Below are 16,662 nucleotides of genomic sequence, written 5' to 3'. Positions count from 1 at the left end.
CATTACTATCATTACAGAATTTTCTCTATTTAGTACTAACCTAGTAACATAGACATGAGGTTCGTATGTTCTCGCCCGATGAAGCCCGACTTGGTGCATATAGCTAAGTTGATTTCTTGAATGGGAGGAAACTTGGATGAGATGAAGATGAGCAGTATCAGGCATCCTCAAACTAGGCGAAGCACTCAGCAGTGATTGATTGTCTAGAGCGCACTGACTGACTAGCATTCTAACTCACCTGCATAACCTGTGTATAGCTCTTTGCTTAAGAACGTATTGCGTAACTTATCTTGAGTCGTTATAACTAGGATATACTCGGGCTTCTTGATACTTTGGTACGATAACAGCTCGTAAGCTCCTAGGCTTTTCGGTAAGTCTCATGTCAGCAAGCCTGAATAGCCTTGCTTAAGATGGTCTGATTGATTACCGATACCTGCAATTCAGTATCTTCAGCGGGTGCAGTAGGCAAGATGCATGACTCATAAGTGCTACATCTGACTTGTTGTCACTGACTATCCAAGAGTCGGGCTCCGTGAATTCTCCTGTTGCGTGTAGCCGGGAAGCGTGGAAACCTACGTAGTTCCGTTTGCTCGTAGATCAGATCTTGCCACATTACTCAGTTACTAGCCTATGGCCTGCTTCCATCCGAGATTCGGAGCAGACACAAACGCAGGAAGTAATGAGACAGCGGCGGGTTGCCTAAGCAAAGTCAACAAGTGCGTATGAATAAATGAGCTGAGTCTGAGATATCTGACAGGAATTACGGCCGCGGTATCGAAGCTATACAAAGCCGATCCAAGATAGGATACAAGGAGGTGACGGTTTCCTGTGGCACGAATGTCCTAAGTGTTAAATCAAGGGTGCCTCTTCTTCACTGGATTTGTTTACTCATAGGTCACTTGCTGTAAACAAACTCAGAGAACCTAGAATAAAATGTCCTGAGCTTCCGAGACATGAACACTATCGAGAATGGAGCTGGCAGAACACTCATAGTATCTACTACCTAGTGACAGAAAAAGAGACCCTGGTAGCGCAAGGGTCGTAGAAAGCGTTAGGTACAGTGCATCAAATATAACTGCAAGTTTCCTATCGGGTACGGCACAGCACATGAAAGTAAGTGATAGGCACAGGACTAGTCCAATCACAACTTACCGCATCAACAAGGTCGTTTTGCATGTGAGACAAACAGACTACTACGTACACTGAGATTATATTCACAACGCGCCGTTGGCGTGTAACGTAGACTTTACCTGATTAAGCACAATTTTCCTGAAATTCCACTGGGGAAACTGTCTTTTATTTGGTACGAGGGCTGAAAATAGTGGAAAATTGCCCTTAATCAGGTAAAGTCTCCGTTAATTACACGCCAACGGCGCGTTGTGAATATAATCTCAGTGTATGTGGTAGCGGCCCTCACTGGTGTTTTAATCAATCTTCATGTTACACTACATTGCGTCCAGAGATTGTCCTTAGGCACCGTCATTCAGCCATGCATGCATTTTTTTTTGTCTGGCTTTCTAGATGCTTCCAGCAGAGATCTGGTACTATGCCTACAAGGCACAGCTCATGTATTCCCCTTTAAAAAAAACCCAGTGCCCCAAGACAGGCCATTTGACTTTCTCATCTTGATGTTCAATCTGATATCAGTACATCTCCTTGCCCTGTTAGCCTTCTCAGTTCTCTGATATCAAGAAACGCCTTACACTTCTCATTGAGCATCTCACGATATGGTGGTCTCATTCAACACCGAGGCCCTCAACGGACTGTGTTCTGAGGACCAGCTCGAACTCCTTGACGCGGTAGATCAGCTGAGACTTCAGGGCATTGACCATTATATTTCTCTCCCCCAGATCATCGTATGCGGAGATCAGTCATCCGGTAAAAGTTCCGTTCTCGAAGCTATCTCCGGAGTCCCGTTCCCCGTTAAGAGTAACTTGTGCACTCGCTTTCCTACGGAGCTCATCCTTCGACGATCATCAACCACTGACGTCGTGGTCTCCATCATCCCCCATAAACCAATTAGCGGCTCAAGAGACGAAGTTGTCTCCGCATTTCATGAAAAGCTTGATGGGTTCGAAGGCGTCCCGGAGTTGATCGAAAGCGCCCAGATGGCTATGGGCATTTCGATGCAGGGGAAGGGCTTTTCGAAGGATCTTCTTCGCATCGAGATCAGTGGCCCACACCATCCTCACCTCACCATTGTTGATTTGCCAGGACTGATCCATTCTGAGACGAAGCAGCAAAGTGCTTCAGACGTCGAGCTTGTCAGAGACGTTGTCCAAACTTACATGAAGCAGCCACGGAGTATCATACTCGCAGTGGTTTCGGCAAAGAACGATTTTGCCAATCAGATCGTTCTCAAACTCGCACGATCAATCGACGTCGGAGGCAAACGGACAATGGGCGTAATCACCAAACCAGACACACTAGTTAGTGGCTCGGGCAGCGAAGCACTGTACGTGTCTCTCGCTGAGAATAAAGAGGTGGAATTCAGTCTCGGATGGCACGTACTAAAGAACCTCGATTCGGAGAAGGATGGGAAATCATCGCTCCTCCATCACCGCAACGAAGAAGAAGCCTTATTCTTTTCCGAGGGTGTATGGAGTACACTCCCACCATCACAGCTGGGTGTTAAGGAGCTCAGAACCAAACTGAGCGATGTACTCCTTCGGCAAGTCGCCACCGAGTTACCCAGTCTGATCATGGAGATCGACGAAAAGCTGGAAGAGTGTACCTATCTCCTGCACGAACTTGGCGAGCCAAGAGCTACGGTTCACGAGCAAAGACTGTTCCTCGCCCGTATCGGCATGAAATTCCAACATCTTATCAACGATGCCAAGAACGGTACTTACACGGATCCCTTTTTTGTAGACGCTAACACGGTGCGTGGGTTTGAGCAGCGATTGCGCGCCGTCATCCAGCAACTCAACAGAGATTTCACTACCCAGATGCTAAAGCATGGTCACGCGCAACGTATTAGTTCAACGCAGGATCAACTTAAGCAACCTGGAGCGACCACCAGAGATCAGTTCATCATACATGTCAAAGAACTGATGCGAAGAACCCGAGGCCGCGAACTTCCTGGTCAGTTCAATTCGTTCGTAGTCGCCGATCTTTTCCTTAAGCAATCCCGACCCTGGAAGGAGATCGTGGTCGATCACGTGAACAGCTGCTGGGCCGCCGCGAAGAGGTGTCTGGAGCTTGCGATTAACTCCTTTGCTGACGGTCCGATCGCCATGAATTTGTTGCAAAATGTGGTTGTACCAGCATTAGACAGCCTCAAGAGAGATGTTGCCTCGAAGGCGACGGAGCTCATTGATTCGCAAGTTGCTTGCCATCCAGTGACATACAATGAGCAATACTTGGAGGCAACCTATCGAATTAATGACCAACGCCGAGGTGAATACTACAAAAATATCGTTCACAGTGTACTTGGGGACCCCAACTCACATAACAATATGTATATCAACAAGTCCAGTATCGATACTCTCATTGAACAACTATCCCAGCGTAGGGAGCCCGATGCCGAGCAGCGAGCAGCATCGGAAGCCGTTGATTGCATGGAAGCATATTACAATGTGAGTAGTACTCCATATTATACAGCCAGCTGCTAACAGTTTCCAAGGTTGCTCTCAAGCGGATCATCGACGATGTTGCTATTGAAGTCATTGAGCGAAAGCTCTTGGCTGCACTCTCCGAGATATTCTCTCCCATCGAAGTGTTAGAAATGTCTGATGAACGCGTCTCCACTATTGCGGGCGAATCGGCGGAAATCCGAGACAAGAGAACCAGGCTGGCAAACCAGATTGAAAGCCTCAACAAGGGCTCCGAAACCTGTAGGCGATTCGCAGGCCTGCGGCTTTTTGGTTAGCGAAGCCATTGTTCGATACATATACAAATTGTAGCACTAACATGCCTAGATCCAATTCCTCAAGACCGAGATGACGAATGGTCTGCTAGCATACTGCAATTTCAAGAAGGTACTGGTTTTAATGAGTCTGAAAGGGAGTCTGTTAAAGAACCTATCGAGGAGGACTTGGAATGTTCCATTGAGAAGCCCATGGAGGAGCCTGTGGAGGTCTTAGAGTGGCCCGAATATGGCAAGATGTCTAAGAGGGAGAAAAAAATGAAGGGCAAGAAGGCTCAGAGAAAGGCGGAATCGGTAGCACCACCCGAAGTTTGCGTTGAGGACAAGAATGTTGGTTGGGTGGTGAACTGCGCATAGGACTCGAGAAGGTGATGTTAGTGGGTCGGTAACTTGCAGCAGATGATGATTAGCTCTCGCTGCCAGGAAAGCAAAACATGTTGTGAGACGTAGGAAATCAGGTTCTGGTACCTTCATTTCCAACAATGTGGTAACATAAAGAGTCGCTGATAAGGCCGAAGTAAAGGATGATACGATCCATTAATACGCTGGAAGGGATTCCGAATGCGTCTTAATGACCAATGCTTTTCGATTAAGGTTATTGTATGTGTATAATATTAATTAATGAAAAATCACTGGTACCTGGTTGATCTAACACGAACAGAGAGCTCTAGACCATCCCCTTGTTGAAACCACCCCTGCCCATACTAACCTAATAGGCTACCTACACCACCACATTGCTGAGTAGGGAAACTGAGCAAAGAATAGCCATGGTCATGTGGAAACGATCAGTGCCGAGATATTTGCTGCGCCTGTGTATTTTACTGTAAGTGATGTGCGTGAACTATTAAAGTTAAACAAGGCGCCCACTTACGCAGCCGCTACTCCTCACCCCTTACCTTACATGTGCATTACTTACTTGCGCTGCGGTATGCAGACTTTTTCCTTGTGCCTAGGTATTCGTGTTGGGCTGGTGTTGCATTCTTAGCTCGATTCGGCAATGGAGCGGCCCAGCCTTTCTCTCGGTAGCGGCTTGTTCCTCCTATGTAGGCGAGGTAGGTAAGCTCTAGCTCTCGAACTAGCGATGCCTCAACCGTGAATTCCACCAATGTGGCTCACTCCAGAGAATGTCGCGTAGGCACGCCAAGCTGACAGGCGAGCCGCGATGTGTCTTGACTCTCACAGTTGCTCAGGAGCTGAGCTGGACCTTGCGGGGGGCCGGTTCTCGAGCATCCGCCGCGACATTACCTGCTTTTAGCGTGTGGTGCCAGGTTTCTGCAGACCCCAGAAAGAGAGCTCCATCCATTAGAGGACACCAAAAGAGAGGGCCAGCCGGCGGTCGCATGGTTGTCGCATGGTCACGAGTACCTAAATATGCGTACACCTTTAAAGTAAGCTCTAGCTGCTCTGCGCCGCTCCGTCTATTAGACCTTCTTACTGAACTCTCGATGCGAACTCACCGTGATGGTCTCAAACTCTTTCTCGTCCAGACCGTCGCTGGTTGGCCAGAAATGGCCGCACAATTAAATTTACTACAACCTTGAAGTTGACTAGGAAAGCTTGTTGGGTGTTATATGTTATAAGAACGATCGAGCCGCACTACAAATCCAAGCGCTCTAGAATCAACAAATTGCAACTCGATGAGAATGTGAACAGCACATACAATGACGGCAAACATGTTCTCACAGCTAACGCACGGTCCAAAGGAGGGCCGGATACCGTCGGGATTGCTCTCACCTGCCATGAAAGGTCGTAGGCGTCGATTCAGCAATCGCCAAAGGCACGCCTTCATTTTCGGCACAGTCCTGCTGATCTTCGTCATTTACTTCTTCTTGCAACAAGATGTCTTAGCAGATCTCGAAGTAGGCAAAGGCGTGCCACGCAATGTTCCAATATTACCAAAGAAATATCCGATCTCAACGGAAGATATGTACAAACAGAGCAATTCGCAGTCACAGCTAGGCTCGCCTAGCGATACCACACCTACTCCTGAAAAGCCGATCATACAGGTCGAGGAGTTTGAAGAGGAACCGAAAGAAAGCAAGACAGAAAGCAAGAAAGCACCCCTTCATAGCTATAAACCTAAGACAAAAGAAGAGCCACATTTGGGCCTTCGGCCCGAGAGACCAACCCTCAAAGATGACCTAGAGGCTATTTTCGCTTTGCAGCCTGACGAGATAAATGAGCGCGAGTATCTTAGGCCCATTAATGAAGGCGGCGCAGGGCGAATGCGAGAGTTAGGTTTGCGAACACGAGTATACGCTAAATACCTGAGCGCATGGGAAAAGCTACATCTGGTTGAGGACGCGGAAACGGGCGAGACCTCCATTCGGGACGACGTGATCCAGTATCTGCGCAGTAAGCAGGAAGGCGAGGACTCGAGCCTCGGCTTATCCATCACCGACACGATCCACAAGTACGAGGCGTATCGGGGCTTCCTTGCCAAACTTTCGCGTGTTCTGTTCCCCTTTACAAGCCCGTATTTTGCCGACCATATGTCGCTACACGCTCAATTCAAAAATGCAGGAAGGGGTATCGTGCTCACTGCGGGCGATGGCCAGGCCAACTACCTTCTAACGACGATATATACGTTTCGGAAGCTGGGCTGTGATCTTCCCATTGAGATTATGTATCTCGGCGATTCCGATCTAGACGAAGACCACCGTTTCGAGCTCGAGGTTGGTCTACTCTTTTCATGTATGTAGCCTCGATCGTATACTGACGATTCCTCTCTAGGCTCTACCAGGGGTCACAACTCGTGACATATCACAGATGGTGGACGATGACGGATGGGAACTGGCAGGCTGGGCTATCAAGCCATTTGCAATGCTAATGTCGAGCTTCCGTGAGGTCATATTCATCGATGCGGATTCGTTCTTTCTCCGGAACCCAGCCGAGTTGTTCGATGACTATGACTATAAACAGACAGGGGCTCTATTCTTCCGCGACCGAACCATTATGCCTGAGTCGAAGAGAAAGTGGTTGCTGCAGGTCCTCCCGAGACCGATTCATAAGCTTGCGAAGGAATCTAGCTGGTGGGTGGGCACGTCGGGACACTATCAAGAGAGCGGTGTTGTCGTCGTAAGTAAATTCAGACATGCTCTTCAGTTCCCACAGGGATCGGAACTCGTTCATGCAACCGAGCTGACCTGCTTATTTACAGATTGACAAATGGAAACATTTTGTATCGCTGTTGCTTATCTGTCGCTTTAATGGAAGCGACAGAGATCCAAGCCCCGGCAAAATGGGTGTTTATGAGATGATGCATGGTATGTAAAGCAGAAGCTGCGCAAACTCGGCCTTAGAAACACACCCATCATGAACTAACCCCGGTACAGGCGACAAGGAGACATTCTGGATTGGTTTCTTACTCGCAGGTGACCCATTATTCGCCTTTCACAAGGGCGCAGTAGGGTCGATAGGAGTAATCGAGACTCCGAATGCGACCAAAGCACACACTGACACGGGCAAAAAAGAGACCGCCACCAAGATTGACACTGATATGGAAACTGAAACCGACGTGCCATCGCCACCAAAGGAGAGTCCGGACACTGACCCCGATGAGGATGAGAAGGAACCGAAACATCTCGAAACTCGAGGTCTCTCCACTCCAGACACATACACGATATGCAGCCCCCAACTACTACACCTGGACCTCGACGGCAAGCCCCTATGGTTCAATGGCTGGATCCTAGTAAATAAGTACGCAGACCGGTCTAGACGGCAGTTCGCGCCCATGGAGTCGTACCTGAAGGAGCCTCCTCGGTCTAAGCATATCGTCGCAGTCGATAACGATGACGATAGCAGCGAAGACTTCTGGAAGCTCACGACGGACAACATGTGCTGCCTGACGTCGGACGCCGAGTCCAAGGCCGACCTCACCGAGCAAGAGCTGTCGCTGCTGAAGATGATGAGGGACCGCGCGATTGAAGTCGGAATAATGGAGTAATTGATTAATAAATTAACTATAAAGATGGTATGAAAAAAACAGAACCTAAGGAAACAAGGCTTGTTTTGGGATACCCAATTACCTAATAGTAGCGCTGAGTCGAATTGTCCCGGATTGATATATTAGGGGCAGTTGTAGGTAATGAATGATACTGCGAGGCACCAGGCATCACGGAACTCAGATTTATACTACAAGATAAACAGAAAGATCCATCCTATCTAGATAGATACTTGGATAGTCCAATGATAATAAATGAAGTAAATGAATAGCCGTTACGGCGTAGGCTCTGAGAACTGTACTGATAGATTGTTGCTATTTCGTCTTTATCTGGATAGCTTAATACAAATCTTGATGACAGGTGATGATTTCTTACCATCATCCAAACATTTCGATAACCTACCAGCAATTCTAAGATCAGTCAGATACTTGAGATCGTCATACAGAATATCAATGTCAGGTTATGAATTACGCTGTTGATAAAGTGATTAGTGTGCGTCTATGAGACGCCAAATCACCCAACATCTGCATCAACTTCGACATCCCAACCGAGGAAACGGGACTTCGTGCCCGAATCGACGCAGAAACGAGATCACATCAGGGAAACACAGCTTCTCGCACCATGCGAAGGTCACACAGCATCAACTGAGCACCTAATACAGAAACGTAGTACCCCATTTCGGGTCTCGCCGTCGGCACAAGGAACACAAACTTTCCCGCCGTATACCCATCACCCGACAGACTACCTAGTACATATAGAACGAATACGATCGGCCTGGAACGCTGAATACTCATCCACCCCTTCATTCAGATACCGCTAAGCTGACGGGCTTTTAACTCATAAATCACTCCTAGCAAGATTCATAAGGATTCTTTTTAGATCGTCAGCAACTAGAGTAGGAAGCAAAAGGTTTATAACAAATGTGACCAAACTAGTACATATAAGTAAGTACCTAGGTAATTGGACTTATATATAAGCAGACAAACTACACGAGCAAGCACGGCTACCTGCCTGGTGGACTGTCACCAGATTATATACCCAGCTCCCGCTTCCGTTTACTACCTACCTATTCCAGGACGGAGTACAGCATTGTTTACATCGTTTCCGACGCGATCTTCAATTCTCCGGCGCGTGGTTACAGCAATTACCGGTCTGTGTCATTCTCCTTCCGTCTGTTATGAAAATATACAGGTAGGTCAGCGTCACATTGTCCTTTCTGGATCGCCGATGTGTTCGTACAGCGCGAATCCTTCTCATTTTCTTTTCCTTTATGCTTGTGCGTCGCAAGAATGAGAGCTCAGTCGCAGATATTCGATGTACCGCACGCCGATCGCGTTGTTCTGAGGTCATACAATGAGAAACACCGTGTTAACATGCTCACTTACTAGTCGGTCACCTTGGAAATACACAAACAAGCTTGCTGAATTCGAAACCTATTTGTGCCATGATTGCCCGTCTGCCTACTTCTCAGTGCTACGATCTGCACTTTTCGCGTACAAGACTTCAGCGTGTTGATGATGGACTGTCTCATCAAGTATTAACAAGGTGAAGAAAGCAAGTTAAGGCAGGGCGGAAAACTTCGAGCTTCAAGACTTGTTTGTACGCATCAGCATAAAAGTGTATGTATAACATTTCTAGCTAAACTTGAAATATCAGAAAGCTTCTAACATGAGTTGCTTTGATTACAACATATGATATTTCCAAGATGAATTAATTCCTAGTAATTAAATCAACTTTCATCACCGCCAAAATGTTGTAGTGTAAAAACATTCTTATCCCAAAATGATCATGTCCAAGAAAAATAATAATAATAAACATATGTCTTTGGGTATATAGCGCCGGGGATATGCGAATGCGTAGAAGAGTAAAGGGAAAACCTAGAGAAAAAAGTGAAAGGGGAAGGGTAAATGCTAATGCTAGCCGGCATCATCGTCTCATGTAACCATCCATCGTTCGTTGATTCGTTTCATGCTTCTTTCGTCTCATCGCCCAAATAACCAGCCTAGTTTCTTTCCGCGCTTGCCTTTCTTGATGCTGTCGTCGTCATCATCGTCGAGTTCGAGTTCCAGCCGGTATCGCCTCACGCTCCCCGTGTCATCGTCGAAGGTGAGCCGCCGGTTCTCCTTGGGCACAAAGCAATCCGGGACCACGTGCTTCATCACCCATCCCTTTATACCACGACTAGCTGCGTCGATAGCGGCGTATTCGAGACGGCGCGTGTGGTCGCTCATCCAATAATGCGTCGTCTGCGGTGGAGGCGGGTGTATTTCCTCGGCCGTCTCATCCTGACTGGTGATGTCTTCAGGCGAAGGGAAGTAATAGTATGAATTTGACTGGTGCTGCTGCTGCTGCTGTGCTGTTGTCATACAGACGGAGTGCTCACTAAGTCGCCTAGGATAGGATACAGGTGTTGACTTGGCTGCGCGTTGGAGGCTAGGCCGTTTTTGATGACGACTCTGCGAAGTGTTGCGATGCAAGACGTTAGAGCTGAGCCCGTGGGAAGATCCTGAGTACATGGATTCGTAACCCGAATCATGTCGGGTTATGGACTTGGGTGAAGATGCATCATCCTGCTTGGATACTTTTCGGGTTGTTGCTACAGGTGAACCAGGTTCGAATAACTCAATATCGTAGAAGCTATGGTACGTCGTATCGGACTTGGCGACGCTCACGGGAGACTGGGACCGATAGAGATTTGTATGAGATGCAGGAAGACGGGACATGCTGGACAGTTGTGCCACTTCCTCGACGCATAGAAGTGATAGCCTTGGATTCCCCCAAATCTGGGCCACTAGACTATGGCATGTATTGAAACCGGACGAAAGATATGACAGATTGGTGCGAGCAATGGTGGCCTCGTTTCTTTTTGAATTGAAGTCGTCGAGAGAGGACGATAGGGGCTAAGGCCATGAGAAATGAGAATTGATGGGTTAATTACAAACAGTGAAGAACTTGCGGTCTGTGTGTGTGTGTCACGAAATGAGGATGTAGCTATCCTCAAGTGATAGCCAAGTGGTCTAAGTGGGTAAAGCAGGCCCTAGATCTAACCGCTCGTGCATACGCTATGCTGCGCGGTTGAGGGATATCAGTCTGCCAAGTGGAGGACGACTAAGTTGAAAACTATTGATTGGTAGCTGGCCGCTTAAGTAAGAGTATCGCAGTAGAGATCAGTGGATATACTGTGAATCGACACCAGGCTGTGATGGCATTAGTCTTTCATCAAGAAGACATGAACGATGCTGAAAGTAAGACTGTGTACTGCAGTGATGAATACTGTGCGAAATAAGGTAAGGTAAGTGTTTGCTGTGTTATGTCCAGCCCTTCGAATCCGAAAGATGAACTAATTAACCGGGGTATTTCAGATTGTAGTCTTGAGCATACCAGGGTTGATTTTATTTGCGGAATTTCGGGAGAAGAGGAAAGAGGCGGTCAAGACATTTGTTGAATGTCGCTTGACTAAGAAGCAGAATGCTAGTATCGTGACCCCGCCAATATCCACAATAGCTCAACTGTTCAAACTCTTTTAATAGACCCCCCGCAGCTTGGAGACACAGACTATCGACGGGTAGACGGCAAACGGAAGATCAAGCCGTCTCGATCCTGTGACAGCAATCGGCCGACTCGTGCAGACTTCCGCAGTCAGGAGCGTATATCTCGACACCATAGACAAGAGAGCATAGACAAGTCGGGACTCAGGAGACACCACGAGGTCAGTGGTTTGGCACAGACGCGTAGTCGCCGTCGTTGCTATCCCTTTATGGCCTTTTCACTCCTGCTGTGTATATTCGCCAGGTCAGAAGTCGGATCTAGAAACCGCCCTTGCATGAAGAGTTATGCAGGTGAAGACCAGGTAGGCCAGACTTAGAGCAGACTTGGAGGGCTAGTTTGGTGGAGTCTGGTGGCGGTTGGCGATTCCAATGGTTCACGAGCACCCGGCACTGGCCACTCAATAGCTAGGAAATGACCCTAGGGCGGAGAACCCGATGAGAATCCGACGAGAATCCGATGTCGCTGAACAACGCACTTGGTAGCATTGGCAAATGCAGGTCCCACTTGGGCGTTATACCTTGTGCCTATTTTATATGCTGGGTACTTGGTGGTACCCTGTACTGCAGAAGTGCGGGTGCTGCTGAAAGAGACCCGAGTGAAGGAAGAAGAAAGAGAGCAAGCAAGCAAGCGGGGACGTCTACTCGTAGGATCGTCATAGAAGCGATTTGGAGAGACTCGATAGACTACCTACGCTGGTGGCGATGGTCAGCTAGATAGCCGAAGTGGCTGTCGACCTTCATGGCAAGGATAGAAACGATGGCTACTGTTCCGCTGAGTGTTGCTGTGTCGCTCATTTTCACATGCTTGCGTTTCTTTTCCCTATGTTGTACACGCACACACACACGTGCGACATGCAGTGGCTTCATCATGGCTATATTTGAGACCATCATCTGACAAGTGTGGCCAATAGAAGAGGAGCGCTCATACAGTATTCAGTGCTCAGCTTGACTGGCAGACTCTGGGCAGACCAAGGACCAAGGGCAGAAGACAAGGGATGGCTGTGTGGCCGGCGATTGAAACCCCCAATCACGCCCCCTCGGATTCTGTTTCCGCAATGCACGTCGCGGGTACTGCGCGGGTGCTTTCTGCATGGACCTCAGCACTGTTGTCGGCTTCCCGCATGCAGAGTCCATCGTGGGCCAACTCTGGCTGACACCAGCATCGCCGTGCCGTGCCGTGCCGCTCACGAAGCTACCGATCGGGGTCTTATCGGCACAAGAGGCAAGAGGCTGGTGTTTCACCCGCTTCTTGTTTCTTTGAGGGATGCCATCCAACCAATCTCAACAGACAAAATACGACAACTCGATCGCAAATAATCAAATGACGTACGCATATAGATTCAAACGCCACAGACTAATCTTCCTCCAGCCCCTTCTAGATACCCGCTGGTACACTAAACACTAGCGTACCATATCTACACTTCGGCAGAGGCAGGCAGAAACCAGGTGAAGAACTGTACAAGATGCCATACATATACCTAGGTATTCAGCAGCGGGGAGCTCTTTCTAAACTTACCGACTTTTTACATAGTCCTGTTATTTTATCTTTTGTCTTTCTAATCTGACTTCATGGCACCGATCTGTTGAGTCTATGCTAGATTAGTCGCTTGTCCAGTCAGACTATTCTAGGTAAGGAGGCACCATTACTCCGTACCCGTATGTTTACTCTGGGTGAACCATGTCTTCCATCACCTTCTTAACCGTCTAGGTCATACACTCATGACGAATTAATGGTTATCTAAACAATAAGCTTGAGTCAAGGAAGAGATCGTGCAATTTTCATAATTGTGTGTTTTGTGGAGAGGATAGTCAAGAGGGGTTGGATGGGTTGGCTCAGGGTTAGTTCCATTGCAGCGATTAGTTACGTGTGAACAGACTCGACGATATTAAAAACTTAGATGCCTCTGTCGGGACTCTGTCGGGATATCTGCTCCGTAAATCTTGATACTGTGGGCTCTTTTTCTACCCTAAATTGGCAGGGTTAGCCGAAGGGGCATTGGTCTAATTACCCCTCATCCTGTTTCCCCATGTCCATCTTCACATCGTCGTGACAGAATCACACACTAAGATGTACACAAAATAGAGCACTAGGTATTCGAAATTTGAGAGCTAAAGTCCAAGTATCATAAAATGCGAGAGCAGTAGTCTCAGCTCTACTTGTCTACTAGCCAGACAGAGATGACTGATACAATATCAGTAGGCTTACCTATTTGCTATATAAGCATGCTGTACATGGCAACCCCTCTTCGAACTAAATTTGAGTTATCCAGGCTGAGATGGAAAGAGATAATCCAGTGTTCTCAGCACTTCCAATACATTATATATATATTACATGTAATATGGGTATCTTGAGATGTCGAGATACATATTTGTTTGCTGTTGATATTCTTACTATCAGGACGACTCAACAAATCCATAATCAATGTTCCACGAAGACCTACCTAATATACGAATTAAAGGATTTCTTGTGCATACATAGTACGCATACTCCAACCTTGTTCAGGAGCCCACTTCGCGTCCTGTCCCTGTCAGCACTCTATTCACTATCCCCACCATGGTGCTAACTAGTCAGGTATGCGACATTGAAAAAGCGCTGCTTTAGAATCATCACGATGAATATCGTGCGCGTGTGCATACATCGACCGGCAATTCTATCCGAAAAGATCGTTGAAAAGTTGTGAGCCGAGAGTGCTGGCGCGTTATCATTGTGATGACCATGTCACTCAAATCGATCAATTGTGCTTCAGAAAATCCTCCTTAAAAGATAACTGCTCACCAGGTAATCCCTAGCTATGTTCTAACGGGTTGAACGAAAGTCGAATCTGGACAGGTAAAAATACTGGTATACAGTATCTGTTCGTGTTGCGAATGGGAATCTAGTTTTTCTTGAGCTCGGGCAACTTAACCCCGGGAAAGGCCGCTGTAGATTAGATTCACGCATTTATACTTCACCAGAGGGGACTTGTATTAAGATTCTTAAGTTTCGTTCATTTCGTAGGGGATGGTACAATCCTAGCTAGATAAAACAACATAATTCAGTGTTGAACCCAGATTGAGAATCAATACCCTCCTACCCACCAATGTCATGACATCGTTACTAACTATAGTACGCCACCATTGAGAAGATTGGTGGGTATGATAGAGTCTGTTGCGATCCAACAGCTGACATAAAAATAGCATAAAAAACACGAGCATAACCCAGTCGCATCAATCAAATCTGAATCAAAATATCGTAAGCGTCAAACCTCTGGTATCCATCCAAGTTCATATCGATAAGTCGTAACGTAAATAATTGTAAGTAAGTCGTGTGGCTTACTTGATCTCTCAAGATGTGTCTAACCACAAGGCTAAACTTAAACATATATTGTCAGCTATCACGCTGAGATCCAATCTTGCTCTGTCCTCCTATCGCCATGGCAAGCATAGCTTACTGAGCAGCAGCATCCATAGTCTGCTGCCCAGAAGCACAGAAGTCTTATTCCTGCAAAGTCTTAGCAGTCTAGATATATCATAGGATCGTGGATAAACATACGCTGCGATAATACCCCGAACTGAAGTCGGGACTTGTTGTCGAGGAGGCTACAAAGCCCGAACTACTTTGACTCTGGGTTGTCGAGAACGCTGCATACAGTCAGTTAATCTTGCACATCTTGTGTCTTTCTGGCGTAGCATACACGGCATACCGGACCCGTTGCCTGCGTAAAGTTGCTGCGGCTGGTTCATACCCGGCGGCCACCCTCTAGAGTTATGGCCTTGGTTATTCTGATCGCTTAGACCAGATGCTGGTGTCCCTGGATAGAGATATGCGGAATTTTGCGGTCCTAGTTCGTGGTCAGTAGATTAGTATGTTTCGTTGAAGTTTTGTTAAATTACTAAACATACTGGTCATTTCCCACCCTGGGAAGGGCATACTGCCTCTGCGCAGCTGAGCATCAAGCTGACCTTGGTTATCCTGCCCCCAAACCACATCGATATTCCTTGCATCTCCGTACCCAGGCCCACTTCCGCGATCGATGACCGTCAGCCGTGATGTGATGTCATTCCCTCCGTGGGTCTGGATTCTCAACTCGACGTAATATCCCTCTCTAGAGCAAAGTCCCGTCATAGTAGGCCAATAGCTAGGGTATGGGTGAATACGCACTAGGCTACTAGACCGTTCAATGACATCCCTATAGATAAAGGACTCGGGTAGAGCACTGTGTCTTGTTTGTATTGGTCTCCCCAAATCTTGTGAATAACAGGCTTCGAGGGATAAGGCATCGAGTTGGGGTTGGTTCTGAGTGCTGGCTCTCCTTTCCGGCATAGTAGCGTTAGGTCCCAAAGGATTGAATTGTCCGCCGCCGGGGTGTTGCGATGATGGCCCAGGTAAGGCGGGTTGCTGTTGGTCGTAGAATCCACCCGAGTGACTCGGGACACTTGATGTGTTCCCCACTCCAGTCATTACAGGCTGGCCGCCGTTCAGGACGGTAGGGGATATAGCTTGAGAAAGTTCAAGGTTGGGTGGAGGGAAATAGTCGAGATTCTGTTCCGATCGTGCAACTGAGGGCCGACTAGCAGATTGGAAGCCAGGTGGCAATAGACCAGGCGTGGTAGACTGCCCTCCTCCTTGCCCGGAGTCTGTTCTGTTTCTTCTTGGAAAGGTTCTTGGAAAGGCTCGATGTGCTGTAGTATGTCTAGACGATGTACCATTCGTCAAGCCTGCTGCTAGATGTTAGATTTACTCATGGGCCATCCTTGATTCTTCACTAAGTGACTTACAGCCTTGAGATTGATTACCAGATAGATCTACTTGCCTTCGATTCCGTAAACTACGGGCACAATCAGGTGGGAGCTCCATGTCGACTGCCTACGTGACCTGATCTGGTGATGATATCGCTTTAATGACGTTAAGAGTTAAGATCAAGGTTGATGAAAAGTGACCTCTCTCAGGGGAAGTTATCAGCATGTTGGTATTAAGCCTCAATTCCAGAAAAATAAACGATGGGAAAATCAAGTGTGTTCAAAGAGGCATTGGTAATGGCTAAGCCCAGGGGTCAAGAGCAAATAGGGAGGCTGGCTCGAATGGAATGGCAGATTATTGGGGAGGCCTCTTGAAGCAGCCAGGTAGATAGTTAGGCAAAATCCAGAAATTGGTATTCTGACCGGGCGGACTCTCTAGGCAAAGAAGAACGGCCAGGATATAGGCAGACATACGAAAGGGGTAAGGGAAGAGAAGGGCAAGTAGGGTGCCTGCGCTCGAAAGCTGTCTTGCACCGCCAGATGATGAGCCTCTTGAATGAACAAATAGAACGGAGAAAGGATA

The 16,662-nt window shown here is 47.5% G+C and overlaps 4 protein-coding genes across 4 annotated transcripts; 2 read left to right on the top strand and 2 right to left on the bottom strand.

The window, feature by feature from the left end:
- Positions 1 to 1,329: 1,329 nt before the first annotated feature.
- F5B22DRAFT_615692 (P-loop containing nucleoside triphosphate hydrolase protein) lies at positions 1,330 to 4,921 on the top strand. The gene is made up of 3 exons (XM_047975544.1): positions 1,330 to 3,578; positions 3,626 to 3,866; positions 3,921 to 4,921. Exons 1-3 carry the CDS (start codon positions 1,728 to 1,730, stop codon positions 4,223 to 4,225), a joined length of 2,397 nt encoding a protein of 798 aa, XP_047828668.1. The 5' UTR covers positions 1,330 to 1,727; the 3' UTR covers positions 4,226 to 4,921.
- A 449-nt stretch (positions 4,922 to 5,370) lies between these two features.
- F5B22DRAFT_312411 (glycosyltransferase family 71 protein) lies at positions 5,371 to 7,921 on the top strand. The gene is made up of 4 exons (XM_047970624.1): positions 5,371 to 6,543; positions 6,602 to 6,946; positions 7,029 to 7,134; positions 7,204 to 7,921. The coding sequence occupies exons 1-4, from the start codon at positions 5,530 to 5,532 to the stop codon at positions 7,812 to 7,814; spliced, it is 2,076 nt and encodes a 691-aa protein (XP_047828667.1). The 5' UTR covers positions 5,371 to 5,529; the 3' UTR covers positions 7,815 to 7,921.
- Positions 7,922 to 9,794: 1,873 nt separating this feature from the next.
- Positions 9,795 to 10,535, bottom strand: F5B22DRAFT_648720 (uncharacterized protein; the record flags this gene model as incomplete). Its single annotated transcript, XM_047979059.1, has 1 exon — positions 9,795 to 10,535. The coding sequence occupies one exon, from the start codon at positions 10,533 to 10,535 to the stop codon at positions 9,795 to 9,797; it is 741 nt and encodes a 246-aa protein (XP_047828666.1).
- A 4,252-nt stretch (positions 10,536 to 14,787) lies between these two features.
- F5B22DRAFT_648719 (uncharacterized protein) lies at positions 14,788 to 16,197 on the bottom strand (the record flags this gene model as incomplete). The annotated part of the gene is made up of 5 exons (XM_047979058.1): positions 14,788 to 14,814; positions 14,893 to 14,981; positions 15,044 to 15,181; positions 15,243 to 16,061; positions 16,119 to 16,197. The coding sequence occupies 5 exons, from the start codon at positions 16,195 to 16,197 to the stop codon at positions 14,788 to 14,790; spliced, it is 1,152 nt and encodes a 383-aa protein (XP_047828665.1).
- Between the last annotated feature and the right edge of the window lie 465 nt (positions 16,198 to 16,662).

Source organism: Xylaria bambusicola (assembly GCF_022495145.1).
Source record: "Xylaria bambusicola strain CBS 139988 unplaced genomic scaffold F5B22scaffold_36, whole genome shotgun sequence".
In the NCBI taxonomy this organism is placed as follows: domain Eukaryota; kingdom Fungi; phylum Ascomycota; class Sordariomycetes; order Xylariales; family Xylariaceae; genus Xylaria; species Xylaria bambusicola.
The sequence above is the reverse complement of the archived record's forward strand: the minus strand, read 5'-3'. Positions and strand labels throughout refer to the sequence as shown.